General features: G+C 38.4%; 1 protein-coding gene across 4 annotated transcripts in view; it reads left to right on the top strand.

Moving 5' to 3' along the window:
• Positions 1-251: 251 nt before the first annotated feature.
• LOC138953400 (sprouty-related, EVH1 domain-containing protein 2-like) overlaps positions 252-17,890 on the top strand; it is a 30,691-nt gene continuing 13,052 nt past the window's right edge. For all 4 annotated transcript variants that reach the window (XR_011451517.1, XR_011451519.1, XR_011451518.1 and 1 more), the window contains exons 1-4: positions 252-362; positions 13,363-13,576; positions 14,242-14,410; positions 16,921-16,955. Coding sequence is in view for 1 of the 4 variants with exons in the window: in XM_070325199.1 (XP_070181300.1) it covers positions 340-362; positions 13,363-13,576; positions 14,242-14,410; positions 16,921-16,955 (441 nt within the window). In the remaining 3 variants the exon portion in view is untranslated. The remainder of the gene's footprint in view (positions 363-13,362; positions 13,577-14,241; positions 14,411-16,920; positions 16,956-17,890) is intronic.

Here is a 17,890-nt window from a genome sequence, read left to right as displayed (position 1 = left end):
TATATTTGAAATCCAGTGCAAGAGTGATTTTTTTGTTCGATATCAATACGCCGTATTTTCTCATTTTTAATTTTCATCTATCTCATAATAAGTAAAATTGGAGGAAACCTAAACAGCTTTATCATTCATTGATGATATTCATTTTTAACAGTTAGCACGCTAAACTGTCGAAACACTACTGTGCTTTTGGAACTACTTTCCTTAGAGTCAGATTCTTCCACCGGTTGTGATGAGATGCATTTCCTGTCTTATGGAAAAATAGAAGATCTCGTTTCTAATATTCCACTTTTGTAAAGGATTACCTCGGCGGCTACCAACGAAAATGATACATGACGAAAGATGACAAATCATCATGCCAATAAGTAAGTACCGTTTGAATCTTTCTGTCGGAGTCGCTCTAAGCACGGTCAGCTCTGTCTGAAACGAGAGGAAGGTGAAAGAATTTTGCCGTTCAAACATGGAGGAGAGAACGACTCGACTAACTGCTTGTAAATCTTTCCCTTGATTTAACGACGTTTTAACCTCCGAGGCTCGTCAAACATTTACCCAAGTTGTGGAGAAACGATTCGGTCGTACGATTGTGAATGTGATGTTTGTGTTTATGCGCAGTTAGTGGGCATTCCTGGGCCTCGACTGCACGGGAAATGCTAGTCGCCTCATGCCCCATTCATTCATTCATAAACTCTAATGAATGATAAAGGTCACGGGGTATTTATCTTGGTCTAATCATTCACGTTGGTTTTGACATTGTTTCCTCGTCAACACACTCGTAACACCACCAAAGGCCGGGCCGTGACCGAGGGCAGTTGTCGAGTGCCATGTTTATAGTGGAAATTGTTTTGGCATGTGCATTGTTGTGCACATTTGTCACGCGGAAGCCGTGAAGGCTTTTGTGGGTAGCGGGAGGGGGACGTCGGACTGCTGTTTCCTGCTCATTATCCCCATCCTGTTGTGAATTGGCCACCTTGTGAATTACCCTTTTACTCAATGGGCTTGGACCTGACGTGAATGAATAAGAGGTGTGTAACTTTCCAGGATTGTGATGTGCTGTAAATAACCCTTCACAGTCAAGGCACTTTTTGTTGTTGAAAGCACGCCATTAATAAACAGTAGTGCACACATGTGTACTCTGCACATTGTTAAGCTGTGCAAGTCCTATTTTAGGACAGTGCTTAGATTGCTAATTTTTGTTGTTGAGATTCTAAATTAAATGGAACCACAGGAAGTAAATCACTAAATGTCTAAAAGTATTTCATTGTACAGTGGAACCCCCCCCCTTTTAAGACCTCCGACAAACTGAGAAATGCAGGTCCTAAGACAGAGGGAAACTTAAAATGGTAAATTTGCAGAGGTTATGAACAGAAAATCTGAAAAAGCAAGGTGAAAAGGTGGGAGGTCTTAAAAGGAGGTTCCACTGTTATTGAATGTTGTACAAAAGACAAAGAATAGTAGAAAGGAGCTCAATGAATGGTCTGTCATGTTCTTTTTATATTTAGTCAAGTTTTGACTAAATATTTTAACGTAGAGGGGGGAATCGAGACGAGGGTCGTGGTGTATGTGTGTGTGTGTGTGTGTGTGTGTGTGTGTGTCTGTCTGTCTGTCTGTCTGTCTGTGTGTGTGTGTAGAGCGATTCAGACCAAACTACTGGACCGATCTTTATGAAATTTTACATGAGAGTTCCTGGGATTGATATCCCCGAACGTTTTTTTCATTTTTTTGATAGATGTCTTTGGTGACGTCATATCCGGCTTTTCGTGAAAGTTGAGGCGGCACTGTCACGCCCTTATTTTTCAACCAAATTGGTTCAAATTTTGGTCAAGTAATGTTCGACGAAGCCCGGACTTCGGTATTGCATTTCAGCTTGGTGGCTTAAAAATTAATTAATGACTTTGGTCATTAAAAATCTGAAAATTGTAAAAAAAAATAAAAATTTATAAAACGATCCAAATTTACGTTTATCTTATTCTCCATCATTTGCTGATTCCAAAAACATATAAATATGTTATTATCGGATTAAAAACAAGCTCTGAAAATTAAATATATAAAAATTATTATCAAAATTAAATTGTCCAAATCAATTTAAAAACACTTTCATCTTATTCCTTGTCGGTTCCTGATTCCAAAAACATATAGATATGATATGTTTGGATTAAAAACACGCTCAGAAAGTTAAAACAAAGAGAGGTACAGAAAAGCGTGCTATCCTTCTTAGCGCAACTACTACCCCGCTCTTCTTGTCAATGTCACTGCCTTTGCCATGAGCGGTGGACTGACGATGCTACGAGTATACGGTCTTGCTGAAAAATGGCAGCTACTTGACTAAATATTGTATTTTCGCCTTACGCGACTTGTTTTCTCTTAGGTTTAAGGCATGCAAACAGGGATGTTGTATTAGGTGTCAGCATTCAACTAAATGACAAATCTTCTTTCATTTTGTTTTAAATCACAGAAAATGTGTACTCATTTTTTTGGCACGTCCACTGAATTTTTTTAGGGGGGGGGGGGGGGGCACAGGTTGTATTTAAGTTTTAAAACTTTGGAAAATTGCCAAAACTTTCAAGGTCATTTTGGCAAATTAACAAAAACAATTCCTGACCGGGTCCATGGCAGTTCCATTTTTAGACACTGGCCACTGCATTTTTCTTGTTACATTTTTGTCATAAAATGACATTCAAAACTTACTTAAAGCGGAATTGAGTAGACAGAAAAGTTTATAAACTTTTGTTTGCATTTAATTTTAAAGACTTCAACTAAATATACCTTTTTGTGTGATGATTGTTTTTGTTTTTATTTTAAATTGAATAGAAGTATTTGATTAGAAAATTCTGCCATGTATGGTTATGGCAGTCAAGATGTAAATCTTGTAATATTCTGGACTGATTCTGTTATTGAAATGTGTGCACAGAAAAGATTGTTAGTGAGCTCAGCTGATTTATCATGACTTAAGGATTGTTAATGTTATCAAATTTGAAGCCTAAGAAGTGTGTGTGGATGAGCAAGATTTGCATCATAAAGAAAGAGAAACACATGGCAATGAGCGTATAAGTCTTTTCAGTGCCCGTCTTTTTAATTCAGACTGCCTTAGGTGCTTTTCATTAACTCTTGCACTGACGGCAGCCTGGTGCGATACCTTTAACTTGAAGCATACAGGCACAGACTTCAACACCAGATGCAGACACAGACCCTACACATAGCCTGTGTATGAGATACATTTACCACCAGTCAGATGCCTTTTTTATTCAGGATTGTTATGTTTTATATGTATGTCTTTTTGTATTGCTTGTAGTTCTTAAACTATTGGTTACTTCGATTGTTTCACTGTCACTTGAAGTGTCAGTGTTTATATTGTTCACCTGAAATATTTTTTAATCCGCTAAAATAGTGAATTCCTCCCTTTTAAGACCCTGTTTTCTTAGTCGTTTTGTTCTTGAGCTCTGTAAGTTTACCCCCATTTTAAGACCTGATGTTCTCAGATACCCCCCGCGGGTTAGGGGGAAGAATTTACCCGATGCTCCCCAGCAAGTCGTAAGAGGCGACTAACGGATTCTGTTTCTCCTTTTACCCTTGTTAAGTGTTTCTTGTATAGAATATAGTCAATGTTTGTAAAGATTTTAGTCAAGCAGTATGTAAGAAATGTTAAGTCCTTTGTACTGGAAACTTGCATTCTCCCAGTAAGGTCATATATTGTACTACGTTGCAAGCCCCTGGAGCAATTTTTTGATTAGTGCTTTTGTGAACAAGAAACAATTAACAAGTGGCTCTATCCCATCCCCCCCCTTTCCCCGTCGCGATATAACCTTGAACGGTTGAAAACGACGTTAAACACCAAATAAAGAAAGATTAGAGAAATCTTCAATTAGGCTTTTGGAGGGCGCCAATCCATGATCACAACCGAAAATTTTGAAAAGGAAGCCTGTCAGTGTCAATGGACCCCTATTTTCAAGAGCATTAATCAAAGCAAATTCCTTAAGGGAATGTAAAGCCGTTTCATGTCTGATTGTCTCGCCCGCATGTTGTTCACCAATAAGAACAATGAAATATGTATTGTCTATTGATCACAGTATCAGTATCACACATATCAGATTGTCTATTGATCACAGTATCAGTATCACACATATCAGATTGTCTATTGATCATAGTATCAGTATCACACATATCAGAGGATGAAAGTATCAGAGGGTGAAAGTTGTGTGTCATTTCAATGCTTGTATTTTTAATAGACAAATTCTGGAAATGACTCTGTCCTGTTTTTGCGGGTTGTGGATTAAAAGTTCACCTATTTCATCTTTATCTCTCGAGATTGGTTCTGCATTATAACTATCACTTTCACAATTTTTATCACAGGTCAAGTTTGGAAAATATTGAAACAAGGGATTTTTTCACTTTCCCAAAGTCTATGACAAGATAAAATCAGCTTGTCCACTATGCACATCAACAAACTATACCCAAAATACTTCATTTCGCACCCTATTAGCTTACAAATATTCGAAAGATTTGGATGCTGAGAATATTTTTACGTAGCGGTGTCTCAAGTGTAGCGTCTGAAACGCAACCCAAACAATCGCAGAAAATGTGTTCGAAACTCGAGTTCAGACCGGTTTCCTTGCATTGACGGAATTCTCCGGGAAATTCCACACAGACCCATGACGTTTACACAGAAAATCCAAACACATTTTGACCTTGGGACACACAAAAAAGTGACGCGTCACGTCTTCCGGTCACTCGTGCATCTGAAACGGAAAGTAGCACTTTTGTCCACAAGCTTTTATGTTCCATGCATCATTATATTCTATTATTTTTTTAATGTTTGTGTTTTTCCAGCAGGTAACCTGATCTAAATAAACCGTGTTTACATTTTCTCTTTGTGTCCAATGCAACGTCGGTAATGAAATTTGATATTTTTTTTCATTTTCAAACCGTTACTGACGGATCAAGAGACGTTGTTCTGCTTTTAACGGCGCGATGGAAAGGTGTCCGGTGATGCATCAGAAACGAGATCTTTGATTTTAGTTTGATACATGTTTAATGTTGAATTAAGTTTTGTTGTTATGATGCAGAATCTTGTTGGTGAATATAGTTTTTATTTGTTCCATAACCCCCCGCGGGTTAGGGGGAGTCCCATATTGGTTGGGACTAGAAAGAATTTACCCGATGCTACCCAGCATGTCGTAAGAGGCGACTAACGGTTCCGTTTCTTCTCTTCTTTTGTCTTATTTCTGCCTTACCAGTCCTTTCACCTATATTTCCTTCCAAGAAAACTCTCCCTACTATTCCCTGCAGTTTTCCAATTCTTTTCTTGTTGTCTTATTTCTACCTGACTGGATCCATCACCTTTATTTCACTTACCAAAAGTCTTCTTTTCCACATCCTTATTTCTCTGCACCCCGCATGTCGTATGAGGCGACTAACGGATTCTGTTTCTCCTTTAACCCTTGTTAAGTGGTTCTTGTATAGAATATAGTCAATGTTTGTAAAGATTTTAGTCAAGCAGTATGTAAGAAATGTTTAGTCCTTTGTACTGGAAACTTGCATTCTCCCAGTAAGGTCATATATTGTACTACGTTGCAAGCCCCTGGAGCAATTTTTTGATTAGTGCTTTTGTGAACAAGAAACACTTAACAAGTGGCTCTATCCCATCTCCCCCCTTTCCCCTATCCCATCTCCCCCTTTCCCTCGTCGCGATATAACCTTCGTGGTTGAAAACGACGTTAAACACCAAAGAAAGAAAAAAAGAAAGATTTGTTCCATATTTGTGTGATCATGATCAGACTTTTGAAGTTTATTGTTAGCTGTGTTACAGACACTTCAGTGGACACCATTTTGGAAAGGTGTCCCATGATGCGCCCATTATCAAAACTTCACAGATTCTGATTATTGCATAAAACTAATGTCTTTATGGAATTTATTGCACACAATGACAATACAGTTAAAAAAAAGAAACTTATACATTATTTGTCTTTAGTATTTTCCCCCTTCATAATCAATTTAAAATTCAAAGTTTCACATGCTACATGGGACATAATGTGCACTCAACAGTTCTTACAATTTTGTTTTTCAGTTTGTCATGTGCAGGGGCTCACATCCCTTAGAGGTGGCATAGGACAAATGTCCTGGACAATGCAAAAGTGATAGGACATTTGTCCCGAACAAAACTAAATGAATAGGACCTTTTTTTTCTCGCAACAAAACGTACACTAACAGCATGTTTTTTCTGCTTGGAGAGACACATCGCTTCGCAAAACATCAATAAATATGCAAATGAAACTACTGTAAATTGGAAAGTACTGACACTGTCCACATCAAATGAAAGCATAATCGGACAATGACCACTTTGTGGCAAAAACAATAGGACATATGTCCTCTTGCATGAAAAAATGTATAGGACATTTGGAAAAAAAATCCGTGTATGTCCGATGTCCGACGTGGATGTGAGCCCCTGCATGTGGACACTTGCCTTAATTTTAAATTATCTTTGTTAATAAGTTCATTTGTATTTTGGGTGTGCCTTACTAAATTGTCATAAACTAAATTGTGTTTTAGGTGCCATCCATGGCAGAACTGGTCAGGAAGTCAATTGCTGCTGATCTCCATATATGCTACTGTTTTTGTTTTATGATTTATCTGTGCATTTCCTGTGTAAATAAATTGATAGTTTGCATTCATACTTGCAGTGTTAAAATTTCTTCGAGTGGTGGTCAGACTGTACACACTACATGTGACATTGAAACTATAGATTTTCTGATCAAACATGTCCACACATGATATATAATAATTTATATATAATCACATTTTTGTGTGCATGCATGACTCCATAACTCATTCTAAATCAAAAAGACAGCATTTCAACAAACAAAAACAAGGAGTAGGAGTTTATGGTGTCCTGTGTAATTCTGTAACGCTGTAATGGTTTGTTTTTTTCTCCTGAAAACCAAGTGTGACCAAATTATATACTAGCTGGGCTACAACAACTAAGTGGTGTTGTTAACATTTATAATAAATTTAGCTTCATTGTACTTTCCTTTGCTAATTTAGAGAAAATTTTGTTTCTAGTGTTGCGGATGCTACAGTGTCCCATTGTATTTACAACTCTTTAAGTTCACACATGCAGTTGGGGGTGCAAGGTCTGTTCTAAAAGTCTTATTGCAATGTCATCAAGCATATCATAATCAAAAATTAATGGACATCTACTTTTTTTGTGATATATACATAGTGATGGTGTCCCAACGTTGCATCCGTAACGCCAGAATACCCCCCGTACTAAACCTGCTGCTCCTGGTAAAAGGATTCATGGTATTCATTTTGTCATTTCAAAATCTGTTTCTACATTGTTCAAGGTATCTAAAACCTTAACAGTATTGTTTAATTTTAAATTTTAGCTCATTTTTTCCCTTTTGGTACTAGTACTGTAGATGAACTCAAATGTCTCATCACAATTCCATTCAGTGCGTCAAAGGGCGTATTGAGATTACATACCAGTGCGCAACCAAATGTACACCTTACATCGGATTACACACACACACAGATAACACGATATAGCGGCTTATTCTCAGATGGCACCATATTGCACCATTTTGCATCTTTGGTCAAAACGCGTACAGGGACAAATGTCCCATTGCCCTTTTCTCCCAGATTAAACCCAGCCAACAGAAGCTACCATTCAGAGAGTGGTTTGCTTCTTAGTTGGATACCATGGGTTGACAGCTCTCGCCATCTGTACTACCTGACCACTGATGAGACACACTAGTGTCGAAACAAGTGTCTGGTCTAGGTACTAAAACAATGGTCCGCCTCAGGACTAGATTTCATTGTGATACATCCCCCACAAAGGGACTTTGCTTTGTTTATCTCGGTCCCCCCTGAGGAGGGTCTGATGCTCCCAATAGGCTGTCTGTGAAGGGATACTTTCTTCTCTCTCTTTCGCTCTGCTAAGAGATTTTAACAAATCTCAGAAGAAAGTCTCTGCTGACTTTCAATTGTTTCTTTCACAACTTCTGATGATTTATATATATTTATATATATAAAACATTCAGAGAGTGGTTTAAAATTATATATGTGCACGTCTGTGATACTGGGTAACAGTTACAAAATCAGTGAGTGACTAACTTTGCTGGTCTATAAACTTGCTCTCACAAAGCCTTGGACTCAGTTGATGGTTTCTTGTGATGTATGACAACTTTGTCTGATAAAATAACATGTGTTTGCAAAAACAGTTTGTGAATTAAAAATTTTTTGTTTGTTTATCGAAGCATGGCCACAAAATGGTGCTTGAAAGTGGGACGTTATAACGAAGCTTCGCACGTGTATGCACTAGTGTTTTTGTTACAAACACCAAAGATGATTTGTTGGGGCACATGATTTTAGGGTTAGGACACATTTTTCCAATAAAAACACAGAAAATATTAATAATAATTAATATAACACTTAGTTATTTCAGATTTAGATGGAATTGAAAAAAAGCCTTGTCGTAAGTTACTTTCGTTTCCATAAACGCTTCAGGGAGAATGAATTGTCTTAAGTACTAACGCACACACTTTACAGCAACAACATTATTTTGTATGATGGATTATAACTTACTTAATTATTTGAGCAATGGTTCTTTCAAAAATATCAATGATGGACGATAAACGCAGACGATTTTCCGATCTCACTTATTGTCATGTTTATGCGGGTTGTGGATTAAAAGTTCACCTATTTCATCTTAATCCACAACCCGCAAAAACACGACAGAGTCATTTTCAGAATTTGTCTATTAGTATTAAAAAAACAAGCATTGAAATGAGACGAGACTTTCATCCTCTGATACTTTCATCCTCTGATATATATATATATGTGTGATACTGATACTATGATCAATAGACAATACATATTTCATTGTTCTTATTGGTTAACAACATGCGGGTGAGACAATCTGACATGAAACGGCTTTACATTCACTGAAAGAATTTGCTTTAATTAACCCTCTTGAAAAGAGGGGTCCTTAGTATTAGTATTACAATTTACATGCTTCCTGGAATTGGATACTTCCTGGAGGCTTCATTTTCAGTCACATCGTCTGGTGAAAGAGGAAGATGAAATTTAGAGACTAATTAAGGCAGATGAAAGGCTGTTCATTGAATATATGATTTTTTTACACATGAATGGATTGTATTCATCCAATCGAGTCAATGACACTACATGTGACAAGGTTGGCGTATTTATGCAGAACATTTGGATTTTGTTCTTATAAACTACTGAAATACATGTATATTTATATATATATATATATATATATATATGTATAGGTTACAACACGAGTGGTTTTTTATATGGCTTGTATTTCAGTCAAGACCCAGCGGATGAATATCATCGGGAGACACGAGCCTCTGGCGAGTGGCTCTCGATTGATATTCCCGCTGGGTCTTGACTGAAATACAAGCCATATAAAAAACCACGAGTGTTGTAATCTGTATATCCCATTCTACCATCAAACACAAAGTGTAGACTACTAGCGGCACTGTTGCGATCTGTGCAGTGTAAAACATTGTTGCCAGCGAGACTTAGCCCTTTTGCAACCTTAAACTAAGTGACCGTCGCTGAAAAAATAAAACGAATGAGTGCATCGATAAGTACGCGGTAACACTACTTTCAGACCATTTAAAAGCTTTAAGTAAAGGTTCATAAGTTGCAAGAAAGTAATGAAGTCGTATAGAAATTAATTTAGTTGAAGCGCACAATTCTTTTGTTTTGCGTTTCAGGTCGGCAGAACGGGCGAAACGGGTTTGGGACCCATTTGGCTTACTCGATTCAGAATCGATTCCACGTTGTTTTTTGTCTCGAACGTGTGTAATTAGGCTTATTGACAGAGAAGCAAATTTTAGGGAACAAATATGTAGGTTTAGATTTAACCATTTGCTCCCTATTTGAAATGTATCTACGTGATAAACTGTTTTGCGAGTGTGTTTGCATGGATGAACTTAAACTGGTATGGGTGAGAGGAAAACGCGACCGACACGTCTGTCACCGCCGATTGATTGCATTTTGAAGGAATATGACTGGATTACGGAAAAATACACACATGTTAAGTTCTCGGATACCTTCATCGCCAATGTGGACTTACTGCAGAGCCAGGCAAAAGAGTAGACTTGCTCGCGAAACACGTGAAACAGCCGATAGATTCATAGCGAAGCCCAACCGTGCCAGGTAAGGAAAAGTCGTCTGCTAACGAAACAAGGGAGAGTACTCGTGTTTTTGTTTTGGTTCGCTAGCATCTGGTTATCTTGTAAGTTGAATGTTCGTTTTTTTCGACCTGCATTGCTTTCATAATGAAAGAAACGTTTGCTTATTGCATCTCATACATCAGATCAGTTCTGAGATTCATTTTTGCGTGCAACTGATATGGTTTTCTGAGCCGTGCAATACGATTTTGGAACTTCATACAAATGTGTCACATTGTTCGGCGCGAGGTCAAAGGTCGGGAGCAAAGTAGTTCTTCGCCCAAATCGGAATCTGCACTATCATATATTTTTTTGAGTCCATGATGTATTTATTGAGCTATAAAAATACAACATATATACCCATACTGAAGTAACAGAGACAAAGAAGGGAGGTCATGGGATATATATATATATACATGAATAGAAAAACTAGCAAGGTATGTTATACTATACAGGGGTGGAGCAATTAAGCCCGAGGGGGGAGGGGGGGTTACAACCTGGGGTCTAGGGGTCGGTAGAGGTGGGGTACCGTGGCAACACCCCGTTGGAAGGTCTGGGGGGCAAAGCCCCCCTGAAGCTGAAGAAATTTAGCTATCTTATAAACAATTTGTAGCTTATCCTTGATTTTAAACATGATCAACTGGTGTCAGCAGCCACTCATTATTTCTTTGAAAGTTAGTATTAAATAATGGCAATTTGTCCTCCATGATATCTGCTCCCGACATCATACAGTATGGTTTGAGGGAAGACATGTCGCATAGGAGTGGCAGTTAAAACTGTACAAAAATGATACTGATTAAACAATTAACTCTTCCCTGGCTTTACAGACAGAAACAACGACATAATTCACAAACATTATTTTTTAAATTTTTATTTACAGCCGAGGGGAGGGGGGGGGGAGGGTTTCGGAACCCCTGTAACCACCCCCCTAATCCGCCCCTGCTGTAGGGACGTTTAATTGTGATAAAACAAAACGATACAGTCACTGATCTTCGACCCAGTGGTCTTTTATCTTTTAAGTGGACAGAGAAACACTTATGATACAGAAAATAAAGTTATCTGACAAATTGTCCAGAAGCTCGTTTAGACGTCACAAGCAAGAATGAGACAATGATTAATGATGACATTCATGTACATGTATAATGAATTCATTTATACATGAACTCACTTTTGCTTCTGGTGGTTACAAATTAAACAAAGTGCAAAATGGTGATGTAATAGTTAACCAGTTTTTGTAATCTAACCTGAGTGTGTTCTTGATGTGTTGCGTCGGAGATTACCCCTTAGAAGTCAAGTCCACTGAGTAATGTAACCAAAGTGTGCTGGTGATGTGTTGCATCGGTTTGATATTACCAGTACTCAATAAAAGTCAACAATAATTTGTTCTAACCAGAGTGTTTTGGACTGGAGTGGTGTTGGGATGATGTCAGTTGTAAAGTCTTAAGACTGAGTGTTTTTGCAGTTGGGATTACACTATAGATCATGTAATCTAACTAGAGTGTGTTGTTTGTGTGTTGCAGTGGGGATTACCCTGTAGATAGATGTAATCTAACAAGAGAGTGTTGTTTGTGCGTTGCAGTGGGGATTACCCTGTAGATAGATTTAATCTAACAAGAGAGTGTTGCAGTGGGGATTGCCCTGTAGATAGATATAATCTAACCAGAGTGTGTTGTGTGTGTTGCAGTGGCGATTACCCTGTAGATAGATCTATATAATCTAACCAGAGAGTGTTGTTTGTGTGTTGCAATGGGGTTACCCTGTAAATAGATGTTATCTAACCAGTGTGTTGTTTGTGTGTTGCAATGGAGATTACCCTGTAGATAGATATAATCTAACCAGTGTGTTTGAGTGTAGCAGTGGGGATTACCCTGTAGATAGATGTAATCTAACAAGAGAGTGTTGTTTGTGTGTTGCAGTGGGGATTACCCTGTAGGTAGATGTAATCTAACAAGAGAGTGTTGTTTGTGTGTTGCAGTGGGGATTACCCTGTAGATAGATCTATATAATCTAACCAGAGTGTGTTGTGTGTGTGTTGCAGTGGGCATTACTCTGTAGATCGATCTATATAATCTAACCAGAGAGTGTTGTTTGTGTGTTGCAGTGGTGATTACCCTGTAGATAGATATAATCTAACCAGAGTGTGTTGTTTGTGTGTTGCGGTGGGGATTACCCTGTAGATAGATGTTATCTAACCAGAGTGTGTTTGTGTGTTGCAATGGGGATTACCCTGTAGGAAGATATAATCTAACCAGAGAGTGTTGTTTTTGTGTGTTGCAATGGGGGTTACCCTGTAGATAGATGTTATCTAACCAGAGTGTGTTGTTTGTGTGTTGCAATGGGGGTTACCCTGTAGGAAGATATAATCTAACCAGAGAGTGTTGTTTGTGTGTTGCAATGGGGATTACCCTGTAGGAAGATATAATCTAACCAGAGTGTGTTGTTTGTGTGTTGCAATGGGGATTACCCTGTAGATAGATGTTATCTAATCAGAGAGTGTTGTTTGTGTGTTGCAATGGGGGTTACCCTGTAGATAGATATAATCTAACCAGAGTGTGTTGTTTGTGTGTTGCAATGGGGGTTACCCTGTAGATAGATATAATCTAACCAGAGAGTGTTGTTTGTGTGTTGCAATGGGGGTTACCCTGTAGATAGATATAATCTAACCAGAGAGTGTTGTTTGTGTGTTGCAATGGGGGTTACCCTGTAGATAGATATAATCTAACCAGAGAGTGTTCTTTGTGTGTTGCAATGGGGGTTACCCTGTAGATAGATATAATCTAACCAGAGAGTGTTGTTTGTGTGTTGCAATGGGGGTTACCCTGTAGATAGATATATAATCTAACCAGAGAGTGTTGTTTTTGTGTGTTGCAATGGGGGATTACCCTGTAGATAGATATAATCTAACCAGAGAGTGTTGTTTGTGTGTTGCAATGGGGGTTACCCTGTAGATAGATATAATCTAACCAGAGAGTGTTGTTTGTGTGTTGCAATGGGGGTTACCCTGTAGATAGATATAATCTAACCAGAGAGTGTTGTTTTTGTGTGTTGCAATGGGGGTTACCCTGTAGATAGATATAATCTAACCAGAGAGTGTTGTTTGTGTGTTGCAATGGGGGTTACCCTGTAGATAGATATAATCTAATCAGAGTGTGTTGTTTGTGTGTTGCAGTGGGGATTACCTGGTGGAAGTCCAGGCTCAGGTTATGACCCGAGATGATTCCACACAGTGCTGGGTCCCCATGGGCGGGGGCGGGCTGAGCGCCGTCAAGCTCTGCAAGCTTGCCCGCGACCGCCACAGCCCCACCACCATTGCAAACACCACCAACGCTAGCGACCCCAGACCAGAGTATGTCATTCATGGCGAACGTCTGGCCGATAAATCAGTAAGTTTGAGTGCTTCGATGACCGGTTGGAGATTCATAAGGGCGGGCGTGGTACTCTGTCGTATGTTTTACTGTTTTTTGTTTCTGTAGCCCTGCCCTAAGTTTCCAATGCTACTTCTCAAATCCAGGACCATTCATGATGAAACTGTAAGATGAATTCACTTTTAAGAAACATCGCTAATACTTAGGAAAGAATCTTTTTCCCTTGCCAAAGTTATTCTTTTTCCGCCCAAAAATCTTTGGCAAAAAAGAAACTGGGCTACTAGAAAGCCTCTGTTATAAGAAAGGATTTTAGTGGTACTGTAAAGTAACTGATGCTGGATTAATTGGGGAGTTGGTGGGGAGTCTCTATCTATCTCTCTCGCTCTCTCTCTGTTTTTACCTCTTTCTTTGTATTTTTATACATATGTGTTTCTTTGTCTCTTTCTCAAACTGAGGGTCAGTCATGGATAGAGAATGACTGGCTGATAAATTGCTACACTAATGTGTGCCAGGGTTTGAAGGTGGATTGGGTATGGTCTTCTTCTTGCGTGTTTTGTGTACCCCCCTCTTTCTTTGTTTGGACTTTAGTTTGTTCTTCTCTCATAGAAATTGTATGAGTGATAAATGTTAAAATCTTATAAAAATGCTCTCGAGTTGACCTTGTGGTATTGTTGCATTTTCAGGTGGTGTTAGATTGTGTATTAAAGAAGGACATACAGTACACAAAGGCCAACCCAAAGTTCCATCACTGGAACACTGATGATAAACGGTTTGGCTTGACTTTTGAGCGCTGTGACGATGCCAAAGCTTTCGACCATGGCATACGTCATGCAGTGGCAGAGCTCAACGAAGGTAAAGAGATGAAGAAGAAATTGAGAAGGGCTTGTCACAGAGTTGCATGCATAGTATTAGTCTTACTATCTTCTTAAGTTCTTATTGATTGATTTCAGTGTCTCACACCCTTAAAAATGCATGCTACATGGTTAGGCATAAACCGATAGAGGGTGGTTTGAATTTAAAATCTGCAAGAATCAAGTCGTGAAAGTGAAGTACATAGTAGTTTAGTACAGTTTACCAGAGCTGCGTTTAGAAACCTGTGGTTTGATGCAAGCAGCTTTCGGTCTTGATGACTTGGTTTTAGGGGCATGTCCAATGCTTCACCGAAAGGTACTGACATGCGCATTAATGTAACACTGTAGCATAACAGAGAAAACACCATACCTTCACATTTAATTATACATTTTAACATCAGGCAAAAAAAAAATAAAATAGGTGTGGTTAAGGTAACATAGCCCAAAAATATAGGGTAGGAAGGTTGGCTTTTTTATTTTTAACTTTTTTTTTAATGTGTACAAATTAAACCTACTTGACAGTGTGCAACTCGAGCGCTTTCGCTTTCATTGCGTTTTTTGCACTCGTTGTCTTGTTTTTGTTTGTGTTTTGTTGACAAATGTAATAAAAAGTTATAGGGTCGGCCCCTAAAAATAGGGTAGGTCGGGTTTCCGTAACCACACCTATTTTTTTTTTAGGCCTTAACAGACAGGATACTGATTATCTGTGCATTAAATGCGTGTTAAACTAAGCTTACTGCCGTCCACAAGTAGATCACAAGTAAACAGCGTCAGTTAATCCACTAAATGATCATTTGAAGTGAAATTGATAAGTTTGAGCAATTCATGCATTGTGAGTTACAGAGGAGTTAGTGTCAGTTAGTATCAGATCTTCAAATTGGTGAATCTGTTTCACATCCTCAAAGGAAGTTGGTGATTTTACTTGTTGACTATATTGTGTATTTTATATATATATGGGTCATTCTCAGAAATGGTGGTACAGTGAGAGTGAGAGGGGTGACACATTTGAAATCATGAAAAAGTAAATGAAAATTATTTCTACCACGACTTTTTTCATCTGAATCTATTCCTGAGACATTAAAGCATTGTTGTATGTCAATAAAAATGGTTTTTATACGTTGGTGTTGTTTATGTGTGCTTTTCAATTGCGAAGTTCGACCGTTTCCGGATCGCCGAAGCGTTACACGACTTTCGTGATCAACAATATGTTCAGTCTCATGGCTAAATGCAAACATGCAAACACCAACAAATTACTGCAATCAACAGTCAGGACTTCAGTATTGGACGTAGCAACACATCTTTGCAAAAACTCACGCTGAATTTGAAGTTAGGGGCTTCGAACAAAAAATGTTGAATGTCGTAACGCATCGTTTCCAGACTCGACGCCCGAACATCGGACAGCAATGTGCTCCATGGCTTTGCCACATCACGGCTATTTTTAGCTCTTTGGCGCGCAGGAAGTTCGAACAAGAAAATAGTCCTTTGAATCACAGCCAAATATTCACAGAAAACACCAGAATCATATCATTTGCTGAAACTCATGGCGTCGTTTCCTGACCTACGTCACGACTGAAGATGGTTTTTACTAAATTGTCGAGCCTGCAAAGCTTTGTCACAAACTTACACACCGCGGTTGGCGACAATGTAGCGTCGGAAAGATATCGAGTGCAACAGTTTCTCAACGCGCGAAGTTTAGCGGCAACAAAGTAGCCAAGAAGTTCTCGTATCTTCTGATCGTCGATGTTACGACATTCAACAAGTACTTAAAATGGGTAATCTGAACGCAACAGGAACTTTCAACAAATACAGCAAACTCTGACGAATTGTGTTTTGTGTAGTTATTTTGGGTCAGACGGGTTTTGCCGGCAAGAAAGGCCAAACAGTGCAGATTCATGTCTGTCGCACAGGAACTGAAAGTGGTTCAAGCATTTCGTTTCTGTGTTACGACATTCACCTTAGTCAGTTCCAAATGTCATTTTTTTACCAATATTAGTTGAAGTCCTTACCTTTCATAACTAGAATGTGTTGGGTAGAACACAAAAATACTGCAGAACTGATAAAAAATGCACAAAGGATTGAAGGCTTAGGTGGTTTAAAGTTGGAATTTGGTTTCCATGTTACAACATTCATCACGTAAATACAACACTTTAAAACGTCTCTTATTCAGCAACCAATTACTCTTTTTGTCTAATTTTTGCATTATTATGTATAGCAAACAATAGACTTCATAGTAAAAACAATTATTTTGTATTTCTTGACACTTTATTTTTTACTTTGTATGTAACACTTTGTACCACCATTTCTGAGAATGACCCATATATAGATCTGTGTTTTGTCACCATGAAGTTGTGTCTTACAGACAAAATCGAGAATAATTTGTGTATTTTAATTTTTATCTGTATATTGCGTCCATAAACTTAATGAAATTGTGTCTTACAGATAACATTGAATGGAGTGTTGATCTTGAAGACATTGACATTTGCATTCAAGACATGTTCTGTACTGTTTCAGGTGTTGGTGGCGATGGTGAGGATCGGGTATTTCAGGTAACGCAGCTTTGTTGGAAACTATTCTGTGAATTAATTTTTGTGTAAATTGCCCTTTTTTAACTTGATAATTTATTAAGCCAGGAAAGGCGGGTAGAATGTGTTCAGAGGTTTGCCGGCTGCTTTATTCCTTTTTCTTTCTTCACAGTAACAGTACACTATTAGAATGTCCCATTTACACATCTAAAATGAAACGGTACTTGAGTGTAAGTTGGTTTTCTACAGTGGTACCTGCAATGAGAAGATACGTTTGAGGTGATAGTCAGATATTTCTTGAACACTGATTAATCAGTGGAGTTTAGAGTCCAGAGTTGTGTAGCTAATTTAATATTTAACCAATTTTTTAAAGGCCAGTGTTTTGCTAAAGGTTTCAGGGTTTAGCCTGGAAGAAAAAGACAATGGGACATTTGTCCCCCTCAACCAAATTCTGATGGGACATTACATAGTCCAAGGCAAAACGCACAAAGCAGGCTTGGCGGTCCGAAAATGCTTTTGTCGAAAGATGCAAAATAGTGCTATTTAGTGCCATATGATATGAGAATTTGCCAGTGTATCCGGTTAGTGTATGTGTGTGTGTTTGTCTGTGTTTCGATCGATATCGCTTCTGTTGACAGTTTTAACAGAGGTAATCGCGCAAGCACAGATAGTTCGCAGAATTGGTTGAATACTAATGAATTACATTTTAAAAGCAAATCACATTGCATTTTACAAACTCGCAAGTTGCTCGGCTTGGCTTGCGTTTTTGCCTAGCTCATTCCGAACATTGTACTCCCGTGAAAAATGTGCATGGGGTGGCACAGTGATACGTAATCTCAGTGCGCCCTTTGACGCACTGAAGGCAATTCCCTGAGGTTTAATGTAAAATCTTGCATAATTTTGTAAAGGTCAATAGGGTAGTGTGAATTTAAATTTGAGACTGCTGTTTATTTAAATTT

Source organism: Littorina saxatilis, linkage group LG17, assembly GCF_037325665.1.
Source record: "Littorina saxatilis isolate snail1 linkage group LG17, US_GU_Lsax_2.0, whole genome shotgun sequence".
Taxonomy (NCBI): Eukaryota; Metazoa; Mollusca; class Gastropoda; order Littorinimorpha; family Littorinidae; genus Littorina; species Littorina saxatilis.
This window is presented reverse-complemented; position numbering and strand designations above follow the sequence as displayed.